Source organism: Ictalurus punctatus, chromosome 24 (assembly GCF_001660625.3).
Source record: "Ictalurus punctatus breed USDA103 chromosome 24, Coco_2.0, whole genome shotgun sequence".
Lineage (NCBI taxonomy): Eukaryota > Metazoa > Chordata > Actinopteri > Siluriformes > Ictaluridae > Ictalurus > Ictalurus punctatus.
The window spans coordinates 6,953,596-6,977,070 of record NC_030439.2 but is presented as its reverse complement, the minus strand read 5'-3'; the positions used below and the strand labels follow the sequence as shown (position 1 = coordinate 6,977,070).

Below are 23,475 nucleotides of genomic sequence, written 5' to 3'. Positions count from 1 at the left end.
ACCGTGAGATTAAACACATTACACAGTGCCCTCCATTAATATTGGCACCTTTGGTAAATATGAGCAAATAAGGCAGTGAAAAATTGTCTTTATTGCTTAACCTTTTGATCTTTTGTTCAAAGAATTCACAAAATATATTCTGCTCTCATGGATATCAAACAACAGCAACAACACAACACAGGTTTATTTTTTTAAAAATCTTTGTTATATATAGGTGTGCAACAGTTATTGGCACCCTATGAATTCAGAATAGAAAAATAATATTATTATTAAAAATATTTGAAATATATTCCCATTGATATTTTAGATTTTTTTTAGTACACCTGGGTGACTAGGAACAGGAAATTGTTCAACCATGACTTCCTGTTTCACAGGGGTATAAATATGAGGTAACACATAGGCCAAATTCTCTTAGTCATTCATAGCAATGGGTAAGACCAAGGAATATAGCTGTACAGCAAAATAATACAACAAAAGGTTGTTGAGCTTCACAAAATGGGAAGCGTCTATAAGAAAATAGCACAAGCATTGAAAATGTCCATTTCCACCATCAGGGCAATAATTATGAAGTCCCAGTCAACTGGAAATGTTATGAATCGACCTGGAATTGGACGTGTGTCTCTATTGTCTCAACACACTGTGAAGAGGACGGTTCAAGTGGACAAAATATCTCCAAAGATCACAGCTGGAGAATCACACAATTTAGTTGTGTCTTGGGGTCAGAAAGTCTCCAAAACTACAATCCGAAGTCACCTACATCACCACAAGTTGTTTTGGAAGGGTTTCAAGAAAAAAGCCTCTACTCTCATCCAGAAACAATCTCGAGCGTCTTCAGTTTGCAGACACTACTGGAACTTCAAATGGGATCGGGTTCTATGGTCAGATGAAACCAAAATAGAGCTTTTTGGCAATAAACACCAGAGGTGGTTTTGGTGCACACAGAGATGTATCCATATGGAAAAGTGCCTCATGTCCATGGTTAAATATGGTGGTGGATCGTTAATGTTTTGGGACTGTTTTTCTGCCAGAGGACCTGGACATTTTGTTAGGATACGTGGCATCATGGACTCAAAAAAAAATCAAATATCAACAGATATTAAATGAAAACCTGACTGCCTCTGCCAGAAAGCTTCAAATGGGCCGTGGTTGGATCTTCCAGCAGGACGTTGATCCAAAACATACATCAAAATCAACACAAAAATGGTTTACTGACCACAAAATCAAGATCCTGACAAGATAATCCCAGTCCCCTGACCTGAACCCCATAGAAAACCTGTGGGGTGAACTGAAGAGGAGAGTCCACCAGCGTGGACCTCGAAATGTGAAGGATCTGGAGAGATTCTGTATGGAGGAACGGTCTCCGATCCCTCGCCATGTATTCTCCAACCTCATCAGGCATTATAGGAGAAGTCTCAGAGCTGTTATCTTGGCAAAGAAGGTAGCACAAAGTATTGACTAAAAGGGTGCCGATAATTGTTGCACACCTATATTTCACAAAGATATTTTTTGATAAACCTGTATTGTGTTTGATATGCATGAGAGCAGAGTATTTTTATGAATTTTTTTAACAAAAGATCAAAAAGTTCAACAATAAAGATCATTTTTCACAGCCTTCTTTACTCATATTTACCAAGCGTGCTAATATTAGTGGAGTGCGCTGTAAATTATAACCATACCACAAGCATATTATATTTGTCTTGCGCATCTTTTTTTCACTTCAAACACCAGAACACCACGTCTACAACACGCGTGCACTGCACTGTATATTAAAGTAAAACTCCATCCTGAAACACATTATACAATATGTTTATACTGAAATACAATATTTATGATGTCTCTGTTGACTCTGGGGCTAATTTGATGGTCGGTGCTGTATTTTTGTTATTCCTGTGAGAAGTTAGTGGTTGTACTGTATGCCGCTCTGTTGTCACAGGGGTACATCGCTAGCGCAGTTACAATAGAGTTTAAAACCCTATTCGGATTGGATTAGTTTCTCAGGGGGGCATCTGTAATACATTTTTTACACGTCTCCTCAGTGATAAAACTCTCGCATCCAGACAGCAATAAAATCACGGCAGGAGGAGTGAGTTTCTAGCAGGTTATATTTTCATGTCACGTGGTCATAGAGAAAAAAAAACAACAAGAAAAAAAAACACCAACGTGGCTATTTTACAGCACCTGTGAAAGAGGAAATTACCCCAGAGCCGGGTGGAAATTTAATCATGTCCGAGTAGGGCTTCTGATGAATAATACGAGTAGTAAAAGTTCATGTAGCACTTTTTGATATGCAAATAATCATGACGGTTTGGTGACTATTCAGTTAAGTCTATGACGTCATGGGGAAAATTTTTGAGCGTGCTTTAGATACTTTCCGCTGAAAAGAATCGACAGCACCGGGTTCATTATTCAGCTTGTCAGATTTGTTCTCTGGTTTTGAAATATGGCAAAACATTTGAAAGGAGACAAAAGAAGGAGTTCCAGTTTTCTCAGTGTAATTGTGAAGGATTATGAGTCTTCCTGATTTGCACGGTTGTATGTTTACTTGTTGGTGCGCTGATTTTTCATGATTTGTTGCAGATTTTGTCCGAATAAAATGCGTCCGTCCAATAATTTCCCTGAAATCCAGTTTTAAGTGAAATGGTATCCGGTGTAATTTATGTTATAGAGGCTTTAAGAACTGCTCGGGGCACTGTGTATTTGTTGATGCGTGTGGGAAGGGGAGGTATGGGGGGAGGTAAAGTGGAACACAATTTAGAGAAGGGGGCAGTTTAGAGAGGGCAAGGAGATGGGGGCGGGAGGTTGCAATTTATTCCAGGCAGGTGGTGTTAAGTGGGGGGAGGGTGGGAGGGGAGTTGTAGTACAGAGTGCTGGGTAATTTAGAGAGTGCAGGGAGGTAAAGTGAGGCCAATTTAGAGCAGAGGGCAAGGGAGTTAAGGTGGGGCAGTTTATAGCAGGGAGACATGGGGAGGGGTGGGCAGTTTAGAAACAAGGGTAAAATTAGCACGATGGCAGTTTAGAGCAACGGCAGTCCAGAGAGGGCAGGGAAATTAAAGCAGGGCACGGAGGGGTTGGTTAGAGAGGGCAGGGGAGATAAAGCAGCGGGGTAGTTTAGAGAGGGTAGGGGAGCTAAAGCGGAGGGGGGTTGTTTAGAGAGGCCAGAGGAGATAAAGCAGGGGGGGCCGCTTAGAGAGGGCAGAAGAGCTAAAGCAGCGGGGCAGTTTAGAGAGGACAGGGGAGATAATGCCGGGGGGAATACAGTGGACAGGGAAGTTAAAGCAGGGGGTAGTTTAGAGAGGGCAGGGGAGATAAAGCGGGGGGGATAGGTTAGAGAGGGCAGGGGAGATAAAGCGGGGGGGGGGGGGGGGGGGGGGTTAGAGAGGGCAGGGGAGATAAAGCGGGGGGGGGGGGTTAGGTTAGAGAGTGCAGGGGAGATAAAGCGGGGGGGTAGTTTAGAGAGGGCAAGGGAGATAATGCGGGGGGGGGTAGTTTAGAGAGGGTAGGGGAGATAATGCGGGGGGGGGTAGTTTAGAGAGGGTAGGGGAGATAAAGTAGGGGGGTAGTTTAGAGAGGGCAGGGGAGATAAAGTGGGGGGGTAGTTTAGAGAGGGTAGGGGAGATAATGCGGGGGGGGGTAGGTTAGAGAGGGCAGGGAGATAAAGTGGGGGGGGGGGTAGGTTAGAGAGGGCAGGGGAGATAAAGTGGGGGGGTAGTTTAGAGAGGGTAGGGGAGATAATGCGGGGGGGGGTAGGTTAGAGAGGGCAGGGAGATAAAGTGGGGGGGTAGTTTAGAGAGGGTAGGGGAGATAATGCGGGGGGGGTAGGTTAGAGAGGGCAGGGAGATAAAGTGGGGGGGGGGTAGGTTAGAGAGGGCAGGGGAGATAAAGTGGGGGGGTAGTTTAGAGAGGGTAGGGGAGATAATGCGGGGGGGGGGGGGTAGGTTAGAGAGGGCAGGGGAGATAAAGCAAGGGGTTAGTTTAGAGAGGGCGGGGGGGATAAAGGGGGGGGTAGTTTAGAGAGGGCAGGGGGGATAAAGGGGGGGTAGTTTAGAGAGGGCAGGGGGGATAAAGGGGGGGGTAGGTTAGAGAGGGCAGGGGACATAAAGCAAGGGGTTAGTTTAGAGAGGGCGGGGGGGATAAAGCGGGCGGGGGGTATTTTAGAGAGGGCAGGGGAGATGGGGGGGTGTTAGAGAGGGCAGGGGAAATAAAGGGGGGGTTAGTTTAGAGAGGGCAGAAGAGATATAGTGAGGGGGAGTGTTAGAGAGGGCAGGGGAGATAAGGGGGGTGTTAGAGAGGGCAGGGGAAATAAAGTGGGGGTAGTTTAGAGAGGGCAGGGGGGATAAAGGGGGGGTAGTTTAGAGAGGGCAGGGGAGATGGGGGGGTGTTAGAGAGGGCAGGGGAAATAAAGGGGGGGTTAGTTTAGAGAGGGCAGAAGAGATATAGTGAGGGGGAGTGTTAGAGAGGGCAGGGGAGATAAGGGGGGTGTTAGAGAGGGCAGGGGAAATAAAGTGGGGGTAGTTTAGAGAGGGCAGGGGGGATAAAGGGGGGGTAGTTTAGAGAGGGCAGGGGAAATAAAGCGGGGGTAGTTTAGAGAGGGCAGGGGGGATAAAGGGGGGGGGTAGTTTAGAGAGGGCAGGGGAGATAAAGGGGGGGGGGGTTAGAAAGGACAGGGGAGATATAGCGGCGGGGGGGGGGGGGGGGGGGGGTAGTTTATTACGGTAAAGCAGGGGGCGGGGAGTGACGCTGCTCAGTGAGGAAGTCCGTACACAGCGGAGTTGGAGTGATCGCGCCTCCACGCCGCCGCTGCTGCACTTTCCCGGATCTCTCGCCTTCAGCACATTTGCTTGTTGCGTGTCTCAAACGCATTCCGACTCGAGTCTCTGCTCTGTTCCCAAACTTCTTATCGCCGGAACTATTTCAGTCGCGCAGTTTGTTAGTGTTTTCTAATAAGCCTGGTTCTCCTCCTCCGAGCTGCACAGTGACACTGTGTTATTATCCACGGTGGGAAATCTGATCTCTGCCGACCCCGGGAGGGAAAACTCGGCGTGCCGGTGAGAAAGCTTCACTGCATGCTTCACTGACTGAGTGTTTACAAGCGACGCGTAAAACTCGCCGGTGTAACGCAGTCTGAGAGACGCAGGAGGCAACAGCTTGTTTAGGTTCAGTGGGGCTCTGAGTCTGTACGTACCGAAATAACGACGAGTTTAAAAAAAGAGAGAGAAGGAGAGAGAGAGAGAGAGAGAGAGAGAGAGAGAGAGAGATCAGCCCCGGAGATGCGAGTGAGACAGAAGAACTCCCACCCGAGGATTTTCGGAGGAGAGACGGCTGGATGGAAGAGCGCTGTGTGCGTGTGACAGTCGCGCAGACCGCAGAACTTCTCCGTTGCGCAATTCCTGGCGCATATTTATAGAGCTCGGGAATAATCCTCGGCACACCCGCTGAGTCGTGTTGGGTTTACGAGACACGTCCGTTAGGAGTCGCGAGCAGAGCAGGTAGAGGAGACGCTCGCGTTCATTTGGAGACAAACAGCTCCATGTCTGCGCCACGCCGCGCCATTTCAGTCTGACTTCAAGTTCGGGTTGGTGTTGCGAGCCAGAGCCACGATCGCAGGATTACACACAGCAGCTCCACGCTTGATCATGGAAATCGTGCAGTGTCTTCGGGGTGGACCGGAGAGCGGACGGAGACGCGCAGCTAGCCGGGATAACGCGCGGCTTTTCGGATCAGCGCGCTCAAGCGACCCGGGAGACAAGTGCTCCTCTGGTCGAGGTGCTGCAAAGAGCAACACCAAGGGCACTTCAGGAGTCAGGAAGAGGACTGGTGACATGTCAGACACTGTCAGAAGTTTCAGGAGAAGCAGAAAGTTGGGGATGTGTATGAGGAGTTACTGGGCGCTCATCTGCCTCCAGATCCACGTGTTGAAAGCCCACGCGCAAGGTAAGGAAATGATATACAAGTGCGCAAAACGTGGGAAAAACACTTGGATGGCACCATGCATTTAAAGGAGGTTTAATGGATGACTAAGCAGCGCCTCCCTTCTGGAGCAGGTGGTCAATGGGCTGTATGGGAAGGTCGGCATGATTTCAATAAGAATGGTGATGTGATGTGTCTGTCTGTAGCACTGAAGCATCTCAACAACTACTGCTACTACACAACAATAAAATAAAGATAAAAAAAAAGTCATAAGGTCAGACTAGCCTGGTGTGGTCACAGATGGCACGCTGGATTTCAACCACGCCTTTGGTTTAGATTGAACAGAAAGGCAAGTTGGGACTCTTTAGACTTTCCAAAACAACTTCCAGAAGTAGAGGCATTGCTTTTATACTTATACTATAGTCTATAGTCAGAAGGTTTCCTTCAAAGTTCCCATCAGCTCTGCTTCTTTTCAATATTTACATATCAGGGCAGGAAACAAAACAAAACAAACACAACAGCACAACTTGCTGATTTGCATCCACAGTGTTGACTTAACACATCCAGGGTTGATTAAAGCCTGGAGATTTTGCTGTTTACGCAGTCGGTTTATTACGTGGTTACTGATGACAGGCTCTTCTGTTCCAGAGTCAAGTCATTGCATTGAAAATAATCAAAACAGCATGGCTCATTAAACAGATTTTTTAAAGAAATAAATAAATAAGTAATCCGCCTAATATTGCACAGATTAGAGTTAAATGGGATAAATGATCCAATAAAAATAAAAAAGCCACTCTATTTCATGAACAGAAAGGCACATCCAGCTCTCAGCCAACTCCACCCACCAAATATGTATTTTGGTCTCTTGAGATGTCATTTGCATTTCTGAAGATCGGAGCAAATTAGTGTGAGTAGTTATCCTTTTAAAGACGGGACTCGTGAGCAAGCAGCCTTCACGCTGAACAGACACTGGGATTATATGTGCAGTTTAGCATATGTGCAAAGCCAAAGAAGACGGCTAGACTGTTGCTTGCTTGTGAAAATAATATTGGGTCAGTTGTAGTGTAGGATCGCGTATGTGTACAGCTTGGATGTAAGTTTGTTAAAGCCTATCAGGGACTGCATGACTTTCAAAGTCCCAGAACGTCTGTACTGCTCTCACGACGTGACATTTATAGCTTGCAACGTATTGTCTTGTCAGTGTAGCGGTGTTCACACTACACTACACTACACAGTCCAGCTGAGACGAGGCTCATGCGTTACACGGTTTTTCACCTCGAGGCATCGTTGGCAAAGAGCACCTGATCCCAAAATCCCATTGTCTCATGAGAATGATTGTGTAAACTGTTTATCAGTTGATTTTGCGTTAAAAAAATATGGAGCTTGAACAACTTGCTGTGGCGGTTCATTCTGCAGGCTTTCCTCCTAAACAACAACAACCACAACAACAACAAAAAGAAGAGAATTAAAAACATGAAGGATAGATTGGGAATTTTGCCAGCATTCCTTCCATCTCCTGAGTGCATGCACAGTGGCATTTGCTATGATTGAGTTTTTAACAATTTGTTTGGTGCTCATTGCTGTTCTCACTATTTCCATGTACATGCACCGCAAGTTATGTCTCTGAAAATTTCAAGGTGGCTGCAGTTGTTAACAGTGTGGGTGGATTACATAACTGAACGGCAACACTTAACGACACACGTACAGTGGTTAGTCACCTTATTGAAGCTTCTGAAGAGTTTTGGAGCCGGGCGTGCGAGCAGTTTGGAAAAGTTAACCTCAGAAAGAGAAACATCGGAACGTGTCGCCCACCTTCGCCGCGACCGAGCCGTTGTGTTATGGGCAGTTGCAACGGCTTAGGTTGACCTTTATGCACGCTATAATCTTTTAACTGCGATGAGACGAGATCAAAAATGTCAGCAAGCTTGTACCCATTAAAAGCGCGCCGCCATTTTATTTGCACGGACAGCAATACGCAGACGTTCACCTACAACCAGTCCGTGTTTACAATAAGTCCATTCTTAGAAGCACTCATGAAGAACTCCTTAAACCTTTATGATGTGGAACAAGAGACTCTGAATGGAAATCTCCTACTCTGCAACTTTTCTTAACTTAGTGATACCCAAGGTTCAACGGCAATATCAACGGCAGTTACCAGTGCCTGGAAACCTCCAGCTTTTTAAACGATTTAATATTATCAAAAGCTTAGGGTTTCAAAAAAGGGACACATTGTTATTCTGGACATAAAGCCCTGGGTATTACCGTCTTCTGGTTTTTAAAGTATCAAAGCGTTTAAGGCACGGCATTTTCTAATGTCGGTCTTCTGGCCACGTTCAAACAGATTCTGTAAACATGGAGATGCACAACGTGTGTAGTTACAGTGGCGCTTGAAAGTTTGTGAACCCTTTCGAAGTTGGCTTAAATATGACCTAAGGCATCACCAGATTTTCACACAAGTCCTAAGAGATGATAAAGAGAACCCAATTAAACAAAATGAGACATCAATTTTATACATGGTCATTTTATTTATCGAGGAAAATGATCCAATCAATATGACATATCCGTGAGTACCTCTAGGATTAGCAGTTAATTTGAAGGTGAAATTAGAGTCTGGTGTTTTCAATCAGTGTGATGACAATTTATTTAAAGAAACAGGGATCGATCAGATTCGGGTGTTTGTGGAAGTGTATCATGGCATGAACGAAGGAGATTTCTGAGGATCTCAGAAAAAGAGTTGTTTTGTTTAATTGGGTTCTCTTTGTCTACTTTTAGGACTTGTGTGAAAATCCGATGATGTTTTAGTTCATGTTTATGCAAATATATAGAAAATTTGAAAGGGTTCACAAACTTTCAAGCACTACTGTAGTTGTGTGATAGATAGATAGATAGATAGATAGATAGATAAATGGATAGACAGATATATAGACAGATAGATCTGTTTACTCTAGGTTCATCCTGCAGAACATTCATATTAATTAAAATAACATTTAAAGGTGGAGTAGTAGATTTGTAGCAGTAGAACCTGTAAGATATGTAGACCATTATTTAAAAAACCCCAGTGGATTAAGCCTTGGCCTTAGCAACATTGTGTTTGGGAAAACCGACTTATGATCCTTGTTTATATTTTGATCCGCTTCCTGTCAGTAATTTTATAGACACTCCATGGACCAGTATAGATCCTGGGGGAGGAGCTTCGTGAACACGGGCGGGAATCATTCACATGTCGAACCTACATAACCGTTAGAGATCTAATCTTATAAAAAATTCAAAAATCTATTTTTTAAAAAGTCTCATCTTACCTAAATCGCCCTTTAAATAAAGCACATTTGAATAAAGTTTTTATACAACGGCACTGTTAAATTCTCCAATATGATTGGTCGGAAGGTCAATTGATTAATTTTATATAATAGCACAGTAGTGCTGGCTAAAATTCAAATCAAAGGTTCATATTATCATCATTCAGATATGTTATTGTGTATAAAGTTTCGAAAGTAAGCCCTAATTCACATGGGACTTGTATGGTGGATGCTCCACATGCTGTAATCTAAGACTCATAATTAATGGATTACAAAAAAAAAAACAACAACAAAAAAAAACGTGTGTAATTGTTTTCTGTAAAGAGATAAGAAGAGCACACTTTCCGGTTTCTCGGTGCCATGACAAGCCGCATTTTCTGCCTTATTAATTTGAAGGAATGTCCGTTTATAACTGCGATAAGGCAAGCGATGACACGTGTTTCTCAGACGTTCCCACACGGTTAAAAGCATGACGTGGTGTTCTTTAATAGTTAATAATTGTTGCGATTGCTGTAAATTGCCATCGTTGTGAAAGTGCACGAGTGTAGTGTAAAAGCAGTTTGATTTCTTACTTGTTTGATTTCTTGCTTGTTTGAGCCCACTGTGAACGCTTTCAAAACTCCAAAGTCTACAGCCATCTCAGATTACTGATTAACTTTGAACACCGAGAACACTGCTTGAAATCCCTCTGAAGCAGATACACAGGAATCATTCCAGTTGGCAAAATGTAGCCAGACATACCAGGTTCATAGCTTTGTACTTATTTATTTATTTATTTTGAGTTTTTTTGGGGGGGAAAGCCAACTATTTCAGAGTGGTATTGATGCTATGCTGGACTTGATACAATATCACTTAATAGTTTATTTATATACTTTCTAAAGGTTGAACGAGGATGGCATGTAAGCAGTGTCAGCCAAATCCCAACTCCTGTGTCAAGGTCTTTTGATATCTGGAGTGCTCCCAGCACCGTTCGGAGAATGGGCTAGCTGCTATTGATCTGACTTGAGAAGCCAGGAGTTTTATCAGTGCGCATTCTGGGATACGATTGACATTTGAACCTTTCCTTTCTATGTAATGTGGGAATAAAAATGCATGACATTCTGTATCGTATCATCCAACTTGATGAGTTCATGAGTTAAAGCTGTGATATCTTGTAAGTGGCGTGCCAAGTAGGCATGAGCCTGGATTAATGCCAGAATAAATGGGATCATTCAGAGAAACTGCTTTCCTTCAAGAATCGGAGACTTTCCAGCTGTCAATTTGATCACAGTTTGAATCTGCATGGGTCAGAGTTGCTTAATCCGCACAGCTCGTACCCATGTTTCTTGACTAACAATGTCTGTGCCTGTAATAATAATGACTCATAATGTTTGTGCCTGTTGCACAGTACATTGCAGGGTTTTTTTTCCCTCCATGTTATGCTGCTTCATTATGCTATTGCTTGTACATCACGGGCTGCCAGCAGACAAAGCAACACTACTCATTCCTCGGTGTAAACCTTTGCATTTCATTGCCACACCATCTGTGCAATCAGTTCACTGCAGACGCTTCTCATTTCTTTCTTTCCACTTTTTAGCTTTCTGTTATTTTTTTTTTTTCATGTACAAACATTTGCCTGTATTGGAACGAGTTTGAGTCTTTGTAATTGTGTGGAACGCTCTTCAGATTCAGAAGTACAACCACGAGCCGTTTCTTGATTGCCATTCTATTGGGCTTATAGTCGAGTGTTTACGCAGGGTGCTTTATAACCGTAACTGATTGATTGGCATGGACGTAGAATGGACACGTATGGCGCAGTCTAGTCGAAGTCAGTAATTCATGCCAGTGTTGAATTATGGCTTCCTGTATACGGAACGAAAACCAGTACGAGTTTTCGGAATATGAAGTAACGCCTGAGCTGGTTAATATCAGCTTCCATTTTCTTTCCCCGTGTCTGAAAATGATGTCATAACCTCAGCTGCAATTTCAGAGATAGAAGGTTAATGAAATTATAAATTGTTGTCTCTAGGGGAAGGACAGCAAGCGAGTGGTTATTTTAATTTCTTCATTTTGTTTCACGAAACTTTGCCTGCGTTTGCAGTTAATTGTGGGCCAGTGTAATTACCGTGACTAGGGATTACACTTTACGTTTGCCTCAGAGTGTTGTCTAAATCATATGTCTAGATAAACACAGAAAAAATGTTAGCCTCGTTGAAATGGCTATACCGAGTAATTAGACCCCCCCCCCAAAAAAGAAGCTTTTTTGTCAGAGCAAAGAGTTTGGTAATAACCTTAGAGCACTTGTAAGATAATGCAAACCTATTACCTCTTGAAAGCTTCATTTCCTCTTTACAGATTGGTAGATAATAGGTTCAGCCCTTAACTGTCATCTCATCTGTCATGCGAAGTGGAAGCAAGAAATACATTCTGAAATCAAAATGTTAGAAGTCTCACGCTGTAATGAAAAATGAGCACCCATTGTTACCAAATAAAGGCCAAGCCACAGTGTCATAAACAGGATATGGAAATTATCCCGTCTTTATGACAGATTGACTGTGAAGGAAGTTGTCAAAGTCTTTTTAAAAACATGAAAAAAATGAATAATTTAATCAAGCTTAGAGGGTGCAGTAGGATGTCCTTTCAGTTGCACAGCTTTAATACATCATCAGTTAATATATCGTCTTTTTCCTGTGGCTCGTTTTTAAATTATTGTGTTATGATGCCTGTGTAAATACATCGATAAATCACTGACCAGTGGGAATGAAATGTTGACTAAAAGTATGCAGTTCCGGTGGTCCTAACAAGACATAAAGCACAAATTATTTGAGTTTGTTATATTACTATGAAATGTGTTATACCATAGTACTAGGTGTACCATGTTCTACTTATACACCGAGTTATAAACAATATTACTCTGCATGTACGTCATACTATACCCCATATTATAACCAATACTACTCTACATACTCCATAGTATAACCCATGTTATAACCAATACTACTCTACATACTCCATAGTATACCCCATGTTATAACCAATACTACTCTACATACTCCATACTTTACTCCATGTTATAACCAATACTACTCTACATACTCCATACTACATGTTATAACCAATACTACTCTACATACTCCATACTACATGTTATAACCAATGCTACTGTACATACTCCATACTACATGTTATAACCAATACTACTGTACATACTCCATACTATACTCCATGTTATAACCAATACTACCCTACATACTCCATACTATACTCCATATTATAACCAATACTACTGTACATACTCCATACTATACCCCATGTTATAACCAATACTACTCTACATACTCGATACTATACCCCATGTTATAACCAATACTACTCTACATACTCCATACTATACCCCATGTTATAACCAATACTACTGTACATACTCCATACTACATGTTATAACCAATACTACTGTACATACTCCATACTACATGTTATAACCAATACTACTGTACATACTCCATACTATACTCCATGTTATAACCAATACTACTCTACATACTCCATACTATACCCCATGTTATAACCAATACTACTGTACATACTCCATACTATACTCCATATTATAACCAATACTACTGTACATACTCCATACTATACCCCATGTTATAACCAATACTACTCTACATACTCCATACTATACTCCATATTATAACCAATACTACTGTACATACTCCATACTACATGTTATAACCAATACTACTGTACATACTCCATACTATACTCCATGTTATAACCAATACTACTCTACATACTCCATACTATACCCCATGTTATAACCAATACTACTCTACATACTCCATACTATACCCCATGTTATAACCAATACTACTGTACATACTCCATACTACATGTTATAACCAATACTACTGTACATACTCCATACTACATGTTATAACCAATACTACTGTACATACTCCATACTATACTCCATGTTATAACCAATACTACTCTACATACTCCATACTATACCCCATGTTATAACCAATACTACTCTACATACTCCATACTACATGTTATAACCAATACTACTGTACATACTCCATACTATACTCCATGTTATAACCAATACTACTCTACATACTCCATACTATACCCCATGTTATAACCAATACTACTGTACATACTCCATACTATACTCCATGTTATAACCAATACTACTGTACATACTCCATACTATACTCCATGTTATAACCAATACTACTCTACATACTCCATACTATACCCCATGTTATAACCAATACTACTGTACATACTCCATACTATACTCCATGTTATAACCAATACTACTCTACATACTCCATACTATACCCCATGTTATAACCAATACTACTCTACATACTCCATACTATACCCCATGTTATAACCAATACTACTCTACATACTCCATACTATACTCCATGTTATAACCAATACTACTCTACATACTCCATACTATACCCCATGTTATAACCAATACTACTCTACATACTACATACTATACTCCATATTATAACCAATACTACTCTACATACTCCATACTACATGTTATAACCAATACTACTGTACATACTCCATACTATACTCCATGTTATAACCAATACTACTGTACATACTCCATACTATACCCCATGTTATAACCAATACTACACTACATACTCCATACTATACTCCATGTTATAACCAATACTACTCTACATACTCCATACTATACCCCATGTTATAACCAATACTACTGTACATACTCCATACTATACCCCATGTTATAACCAATACTACTCTACATACTCCATACTATACCCCATGTTATAACCAATACTACTCTACATACTCCATACTATACTCCATATTATAACCAATACTACTGTACATACTCCATACTATACCCCATGTTATAACCAATACTACACTACATACTCCATACTATACTCCATGTTATAACCAATGCTACTCTACATACTACATACTATACTCCATATTATAACCAATACTACTCTACATACTCCATACTACATGTTATAACCAATACTACTGTACATACTCCATACTATACTCCATGTTATAACCAGTAATACTCTACATACTCCATACTATACCCCATGTTATAACCAATACTACTGTACATACTCCATACTATACTCCATGTTATAACCAATACTACTGTACATACTCCATACTATACTCCATGTTATAACCAATACTACTGTACATACTCCATACTATACCCCATGTTATAACCAATACTACCCTACATACTCCATACTATACCCCATGTTATAACCAATACTACTCTACATACTCCATACTATACCCCATGTTATAACCAATACTACCCTACATACTCCATACTATACCCCATGTTATAACCAATACTACCCTACATACTCCATACTATACCCCATGTTATAACCAATACTGTATCTCGATCAACTCCGAGCCTCTGGTTTTGAGACTTGATTTTCCTTCACACAGAAAAATTGTGAAATTATATTCCATTGTTTTTTTTTTTGTTGTTTTTTTTTTTGTTTTACCACAATTATCATGATGGCCCACAATTTTAAAAGAAACTGTTGCCATATTATTAGTACCAAGCAGCTACCGAGGCAATGTTATCTGGCTATAATGCTTCATATAGTAACTGTTCCTATATGTAGTATATGGCAGATATACATCTCTTTGTACTCTCAAGCCCTGTATTATGCCATACATCAACTGAAACTATGATTTTGGGCCATATGTAAATGATCCTCTCAGTCTATAATATGGTGATGTGGGATTCATGCTTCAGGCTGAGAATTTTGTCACCACTGAACTTCAAGATAAAAATAGCCAGACTAGAGACTTGTTTTGCCTGGCGCTTTGGTTTCATTTGCAATTTTGTCACGAAGCTATGATATTTCAGCTTCCAATGAAGTTAAATGTCTTGCAGATTTTGGGTTACACGCGGCCATGGTAGTGCATCACTAGAAATACTACATCAGAAATAGACAACCACTTTAATGCCAAGATATATTTCTTTTTTTTCTTTTCTTTTTAAAAAAAAAAAAAATCAAGTCTAAAATCATTAGTGCCAGCCCAAGGAAAAGAATAATGTGTGTCAGAAGAGGAATAATAAACTCAAACCTATCAAGTGCAAGACCTCAGTTCTAGAGCTGGGTAATGATAAAGAAATTGGTACACAAATACACGTTTGCTTCTCAGGTTATAAGTTCATTAATAAAACCTTGTTTCATTTGGTTTCATTTGACTGGGGTTTGGCACGTCTGTGTTATTTTTGCCCACCATGTAGAGAATTTTATTCTCATAGCAGAACACAGGAACATAAATCATAGCAGCAATTTTATGCCAGGTTTTTCATAAAGCATGTTCGCCCACAGTTATTGATCCCAAATGGCAAATTTCCCAAATTTTCATCTTCTAGTCTTTTTTCTCCCATTAGCTGGTATTCCACGGACACGTTGCATGATAATATGAATGCTCAGTATTGTCGTAAACAAATGGTTTATCACTTTTTGGAGGTAAGAGAGAAGTGTTTTTTTTTTTTTCTTTACCCAAGTGCAGTCTCACTAATATCAGAGCACATAAAATACTCCAGTGAAATGTGGAAATCCATGTGAAGCTCAGCGTGAGAAGCAGGACTTGGTTTAACACAAACATGCTTGTTATCTGTTGGAGTTTCTGTGTTGACTATCAGGCCAGGAGGTCAGTGTGGAATCAAGCAGAGACAGGAAACACCTGTTGAAGCTCACTCCTGCTGCTCCGAAATGAGATGAAACAGAACATTGCTTATCTTTTTTTTCCTTTTCTTTTTTCCTTTTTTTGCAGTAGGATCACATTGAAAGCTTATTGACTTGCTTGAACGATGGAATTACAGGAAGGGTTTATGAGCTCAGGCTTTCACGTTCCTATATATGAAAGAAAAGCCATAAATACTCTGTTCCAAGTGCTTTGCTACTGTATGGGGTGGAACTTTTTTATTTTTTTTATACATTCAGCGTATTACTCCGCTCTTGGATCAGAAACTCTGTAATCTTTACTACTGTTGTTAAAATTTGACCCTGGGATGCTGGAAGCAATCCGTCTTGTGTACCCAATGAAGTGACGATGTCATTTACATCTCCACACTCTCTCTTTGCAAACACACGCTGTGCTTAGAATCCCGACACGCATAGATTTGCACAAATGATCTATGCCGGCATGAACTCGGTGTCTAAAAAGCATTTTAAATGTAGAACCCACGCAAGCCCCCAGTGAGACATCCGTCTGAGTGACAGGACATGGTATTCTACGACTGTAGGAAAGTGAACGAGGTCGTCTAAAAATTAGTGGTTGGCATTGCTTTTGCTTAATGCATGTTTCTCTTAGGCTCTCTTGAGAAATTAGTAATCTGAATGAGTGCTTACTCTTTATCCTTTGCAGTAAGTGGCTTTCTCCATGGAGTGGATGTCTCCGTGATAACAAAGTTGCTCAACTCTTTACCGCCCACAAGCAGAACTTTTGAGTTTTTCCCCTTTTCTTTTTCATATACTGCGTTGTCTTTAGCATGTTGCTTTAAGTCGTAAGTGTGTATCGTGTTGTAAAGGTAGTGACATTGAGGTATGAACGAGAATAAGAGATAAAGGTAAAATGAATAGAACTGCTTTAGTGACACCAATAGGGGTGTAACGATATATCGTGGTACGATATATCGCAAAGCAAAAATGTTACGATGTGTATCGTAGCGTAATGGTGTTCTTTGTGGTAACAGTTTGGTGAAGAAACACATATGGGTATTACGGTTAGGTGTGCACAATCGTTTGGCCATGTTGTGTATTCTGTAGGTGTGGTACAGGAAATGAAAACCTTCGTATACTATAAAAATGAGTCAGACAAGGCTGAAACATACTGTGCACGATAGAGATTAAACCGAGAAACTACACACTGAAAAAAATCAACATAGTTTTCCAACCAGCGCCGAAGAAGTTAGAGTTAATCATCCCTTTCTTTGAGACTGTAAATTTCTGACTTGTGCGGTAGAAACAAATATTTCGTCAAGCGTGCGAGCTGTAAAATTTCCACAGCATCACTTATTTCACTCGTGCACACAGGCAATGACTTCAGTAATGGTCTCTTGCCTAGAAAAGTTCGCCTGCAGCAGGCCACTGCCCATCAGTGCTGTATGAAAATGAGCCTGATGATGTGGTATGGTGTCGAGTTGGTGAGTATGTGGCGTGGGGGTTGTTCAGATCCCCAGCAGCTGTTGTAGGTGCTGGGTTGAACTCCAGCAGGTGGTTGATTTGTGACCACTGTGCCAAGGCTAATAACCCCAACTGAACCCTATGAGATCAGGGGGCATTTGGAGTCTGCTAGGGCAGCGGTTCTCAATTATTTTTTTCTTCCAGTGTAAAAAAAAAATAAAATAAATAAATCCACCAACCTCCTTATGATTGCAGCACAGATTCATTTCACGGATATAATCCATTTATTTGAATTAGGTACATTACACGAAGAAGTGCCGTGTTTATTGGAGCCACTGGAGCGTTTTCTTCAAGATGTAGACCCAACTCTGCATTGTACACTATATTGAGAGCTAGTAAGTGATAAATAAAAGCTGAAAGCTTAATGTAATGCAGTCATAAAATCCCACAATGCACTGCAAAATAGTGTAGTCTAGGGGATGTGAACCACCCATTATGCAGTTTGCATTTTATAGGAAATAAGATACAGTGGCTTAGTGGCTCAGTGGTTAACACATTTGCCTCACACCTCTGGGGTTGGGGTTCGATTCCTGCCTCTGCTCTGTTTGTGTGTGGAGTTTGCATGCTTTCTCCGTGCTTCAGGGGTTTCCTCCTGGCATTCGGGTTTCCTCCGTCAATGCAAAGACATGTGTTGTAAGTTGATTGGCATCTCTAAATTGTCTGTGGTGTGTATTCGATTGTACCCTGTGATGGCTTGGCTCCCCAAACACATCCAGACCCTGAACTCCCTGTGATAGGCCCAAGTCTGTCTAAGAGCGGTATGGAAAAATGATGGATTGATGGAATATCTCTACAGTGTATGATAGCAATCTGAGTACAAACACAAGCCTATTTGACATTTAATGTTTTTTACAGATTGTTGGTGTTCAACCATAAAATGCAGAGATTAAACACAGTGATAAGATAAGCAGTACAGAAAATGGATGGACGTGATGGATAAGAGTTGATCGTTATCTCCACCATCGTAATGTCATTAGAAAATTACAGACGCTACGCCTATGCTTCATGGACACCGGGGGGAAAGCATGTGCTAAGGAGTCTGCTTCAACATTGTGTTTTTTTTTTGTGAAATAAGCTTCTAGACAGAAAGAGCTGACACCACAACACCCAGTTAGTTCACGCACAGGAGTGTGAAAATCGACACACTTGTATCTCTTTTTATTCAAGTAATGCTGACAAGCTCCTATTTAAACCCTGTTGTAGACATTTGCAAATGGCATGCCAAATACATTTCAAATCGTGCTGTAATCTGTTCTTCTTTATAATACACCTCCCAAACCGGCTCTTTCGTTTTCATAAAACAAATGCCAATGGATTATTGCTTGAGGGCGATATATATTTCTGAGAAAGAACCCCCCCCCCAGTGAGGATCTTTGACTTAAATGGTAGAGAATGGTGAGGTATTGCTCAGTGAGCTGTTTTTAATTCCAAGGCTCATCTATACATTAGCGCTTATTGGCATCGCCATGATGATCAGCTTAATCACGTCTATCGGAGAATGTAAATGCATTCTCTTCTCTTAATGTGTGACAAATAGCAGGGGCTTTCTTCTTGATCTGCCTCACTGCCTGGCTAAAGAAAGCCTTTTTTTTTTTTTGGTATTGGCTGTCAGGTATATGTCACTAAAAACATCCCATTAATTGATTTTTCTATTAGTGACCCTTAATAGTATGCTTTCAATCATTAGTACACAGCAGAAGACATAAAAGTGTGGCATTGTACTGTTCTTGTGTGCTAGGCAGAGATTAGAGGCAAACATCTAGGTTTGTTTAGCAGAGGCTGGTTGATTGGTCATTTGCTACAGCCCCCAAGCGTTGTGTTGTACTGCATAAGGCTTTTAGATGAGAAGCTTCTATAGGAACATGATTGCGCTGATAACTGTAATTCTGAGCAATTCAGACACAGTGTATGTGCGCAACATGTGGTTTGGTATGCACGCTAGAGGCTTTATTGTGCTGTATTATCAAAAGAGTTCAATGAGCAGAGGCACTCGCTTTCCCTTCCTCCGAGCAAGTATGACAAGCCCTGCTTTCCTTCTTATCTGTGAGCAAGTAGCACTTTTTCCTTGTGTGAGAAAAGTTGAAGGAAAAAAACACCTAAATGGCAATATCATCAGCAACAACAACATGAACAATAAACATATTGCAACCTTAGTACTCTTAAGTTCTATCTAGGGGTGGTCGATATAAAAAAAAATCATATCACAATTCTTGAAGACATTTCTGTGATAGATGATATGTATCACGGTAATGTTTACAATACACTAGTGGTACATAAATCACTGTTATAAAGAATTTTTTTTAAAAATGATTACTAAAAGTATACAATCAGTTTTTTGTGGTTTTTAAATGAAATATTATTTTTAAAAATATTATAAATATATTTTATGATCAAATATTTTATTTATCTATTTTATTCATTTAAAAACAATTGAAAAAGGGAATTAAAAAACGAATCACATCAGCAACAATCATTAATAATCATCACATCATTATTTTATTTTATTTTATTTTATTGATATCTCAGAAAAGCATATTCTGACAGAATTGATCATGATATCGATATTGCATCATCATATTGCCCAGCCCTAGTTCTATCTGGGTAAAGAACGAAAAGGAGATGTAAACTTTAACATTAGTTTTTTTTTTTTTTGCTTTAAAGCAAGGGTCAAATGAAAATTTCCAAAGCCTGCATTAAGACAAAGAAAAGAAATACTCTATACTAATTGAATCAACCTGAAGAGCAGCGTTGCCACTGTTTAACATTTTATTTTACCGACTTGTCCAAAAGCACTAGATAGTTGTTGTGCAATCAGCAAAATGGAAATTCCTCTAATGACTGGAGAGCTAATATGCGTCAGAGGAAGAAATATATCACGGCTAATATGGTTGCCGCGCATTTGTATTAAGGTAAACGGCTGGCGTTCACCTAAAATTACAAGGTCAATTAAACTCCATGGACAAACTGATTATGGCTAAGTAATGTAATTAATGACCAATGGGAGGGAGAGCAGCATGGACGGAGCAGAGAGAGAAGCAGGTGCTGGAGTGAACTGTAACTGAGCTCTTAAAGAAAAACAAAAAAAAAAACTTCACGGTCATGAACGAGGGCAAAGAAACAGCTATTTTCCTCTCATTATGCAGGCTTAATGGCGTCGTTGTTGTCAGGAGCAATGCATCTTATTGCGATGAGATCGTAATGTGAGATTGTATTTGCACACTTTTTTCAGGTGATCCGAGGTGATCACTTCCGCCTTCGGTCTAACGCCGATGTCTTACACGAGCATGTTTATCTCATGCTGTTTTTTGGGGGGGGGTTTTTTCGTGATACTCTTTTTTCCCCCGGTCTATGTGGGTTGAATTGACCCGTAGTTCAGATGATGAAGCTGGTGTGAAAGTGTGAAAGACTGTGAGACAGATTCTTAAGCTTCTGTGGGAGATGACCTTGAGCTCCATCCATGCAAAAGTGCAATAGGAAATCATGAAAAGTATAATTAGAAAGGAACAGTGTGCTGCGCAACAAGCAGCGCAACCGAAAGCCCTTCAAACGGTTACGGCCTCTGTCTCAAATGAGCTGGCCTTTTTGTTCTGTGTACAAAAGCGGAGGCGGCTTCTGGTTTTGATAGAAGATGAAGGAATTTATCATTGACAGGCAGCCCTTACCTCAAGGTTTATTTGAAGAGCGTCATGGCTCCAGATCCACTGTGAGTGTGAGTGATAAGCAGACAGCCCCACTTTCATACTCAGACTAATACTAATAGCTTCAGTCCAGATGTAACCTAACTGTGCTATGCAGAAATTGAGCAGTTTCATCACGGACGTAATAGAAGCGGTCGCAGTAATCAGGTTTCTCAAGTTGTTCGGTGTCATGACCCGGAAAATGTAATACTTCTGTACCTGAGTTTTTTTCCCGCGTGAAAACGTTCGTCCTCATTCGGCACTAAGACCCTCCCACGTCCTAATAGTTGCCCTTTTGGTGCGATTGTGTCCTTTCTGAATTGCTTGTATTACTTTTTCTGATTAGGTCTGTGAACTTTGCTCAGTCTTTGGGAACGCTCTCTAAAAATTCCCAACCTGTTATTCAGACCATGCATAACGGCTCGGGCTCGTGGAGTAGCAGTAACGATAATGGTCTTTATCTAATAACGATAGTCAGACGTTAGCTCCGAGAGAGTTTGGGAGAGAGGTAACGTTTGGATGAGTGTCAGAGTTTATCTGATGGAAGCGGAGCAGGCGGAGCAGGCAGGCCTAGGAGAGCTGAGTGATGAAATGGAGAGAATGTGTAGAATGTGAGCGGTGACATGTTTGATAACCTATAAATAATGCGGCTAAGAGTGGGAGGTGAGAGAGAGATGGAGAGAGACTAAAGCAGAGGTTCCAGAATACTGAGGAACTTCAGGGCCACGTTTATCTCAGTTTGTACTCCTTTTCGAAAAAGCCCACGAAAAAAGTTTGTCTCTCATGGGGAACCAACCACTGACTGATCTCCTCCAGCTTTTGCATGGAAGATCTAAAACGAACTCAAGGAGACATATGGTGTCATTTCCCTTCCAGGGCACGGTTTTAAATTTAGCTCTGGAAAACCTGATGTAATTTTGGAGAACCTGGCCAGCAGTAGCCAGCTATTGGACTGAGGTAGAGATTTGGATTGGCAGTACTTTACTAAAAGTAATCATATCCAGGGCTAAAGGTTTGTGTAGTTTGAGCGTGTGGCTTATTATTGGGTTTCGCCCTGTGGACATGATGTGTGCGCACTACTTGGTGCAAAAAAGAAATTACACGTCTGAATGAAATGGCAACATCAACACATTAGGGAAAGGAACTGTTGCAATTAATGTTGGGGGATGTGTTTGTCTGTGGGTGGGTGTTCGTCTGTGTGTGTGTGTGTGTGTGTGTGTGTGTGGGTTTGGGAAGAGATTGAGAAAAGAAGTAAAGAGTGGAGAATCTGATGGACTCCAGGACGAATAGTTTATTCTCCACTGAAATAGCTCTTTTATGGATTAACAAATTGCTGTTTTATGGCTTACTAACCCTCTGGCTATTTTTATTTTTTTGCTTATGCGAGCAGACATAAGCTCTCAAGCCTAACATTTAGGTACTCAGCTCGATCCATCAAGGTTCAACCCTAGCCGGTTTCCGTAATTAGGTTCTGTGCTTTATTATGGTGGGGGTTCTCATTAGTGAAGTCAGGTTGCATCATACAGCTCTACGACAAAGAACTGAGTGCACTTTAGTCCATAGGCCAAACACTGCAGCATTGGTTTAAGGAAAAACATACTGCAAATATATTGAATAAGTCTGAAAACATGATCAATTTTGAGAGAGTTGTAATTTTTTATCAGCGCTCTCACTCCCTCTCTCTCTCTCTCTCTCTCTCTCCCTCTCTCTCTCTCTCTCTCCCTCTCTCTGTTAAGTGGAACTAGAAAAAGTCTAGCAACAGGAAGACTATGGACCTATTTGAATGGGACTAATTTTAAATTGGGAGCTGGGGTAAGGTAATTATTGTTCTGAGATTTTCGTCGGGTCCAAAATCCTCATGTCAGTAATTTTTTACAGACTGTGTATGTGTGTCTGTGTGTGTGTGTGTGTGTGTGTGTGTGTGTGTGTGTGTGTGTGTGCACATTGGGAAAGATTACACCATATTTTACAGTCTATAAAATGTCCAGCAGAAAAAACCCAGGTAATAGATATCCCGTCTGGTAAAGTGTCCATTATATCCTGTGGGGAAAAGAGTTTTTGTGCTTTTTCTTCGGTCTAACGGCACTCCGCGAAGTGCTCTTTTCTATCGTCTTCTGCCAAAACCAAAATGAAACCAAGTATTGGCCAGAGTTTAAAATGCAGAGCAATAAAATATAGATGACGTTTAAAGGGACTAGTCTGAGAAGCGAAGCTTCTGGGGGTTTGAGGTGAATTATAGCGTTCCTAGCACAGGTACAACCTAACAAGGCTACATGTTATGGTCATGTGACCTACTAATGATCAAGCACAACTCTTAAGCAGTTTGTATTATATTGAGAATTATAATGGGATTTTTGC

The 23,475-nt window shown here is 41.0% G+C and overlaps 1 protein-coding gene across 2 annotated transcripts in view; it reads left to right on the top strand.

The window, feature by feature from the left end:
- Positions 1-4,767: 4,767 nt before the first annotated feature.
- Positions 4,768-23,475, top strand: part of sdk1a (sidekick cell adhesion molecule 1a) — a 278,535-nt gene continuing 259,827 nt past the window's right edge. For both annotated transcript variants that reach the window (XM_053675068.1, XM_017454712.3), the window contains exon 1: positions 4,768-5,931. In XM_053675068.1, coding sequence (XP_053531043.1) covers positions 5,634-5,931 — 298 coding nt within the window. In that variant the 5' untranslated portion in view covers positions 4,768-5,633. The remainder of the gene's footprint in view (positions 5,932-23,475) is intronic.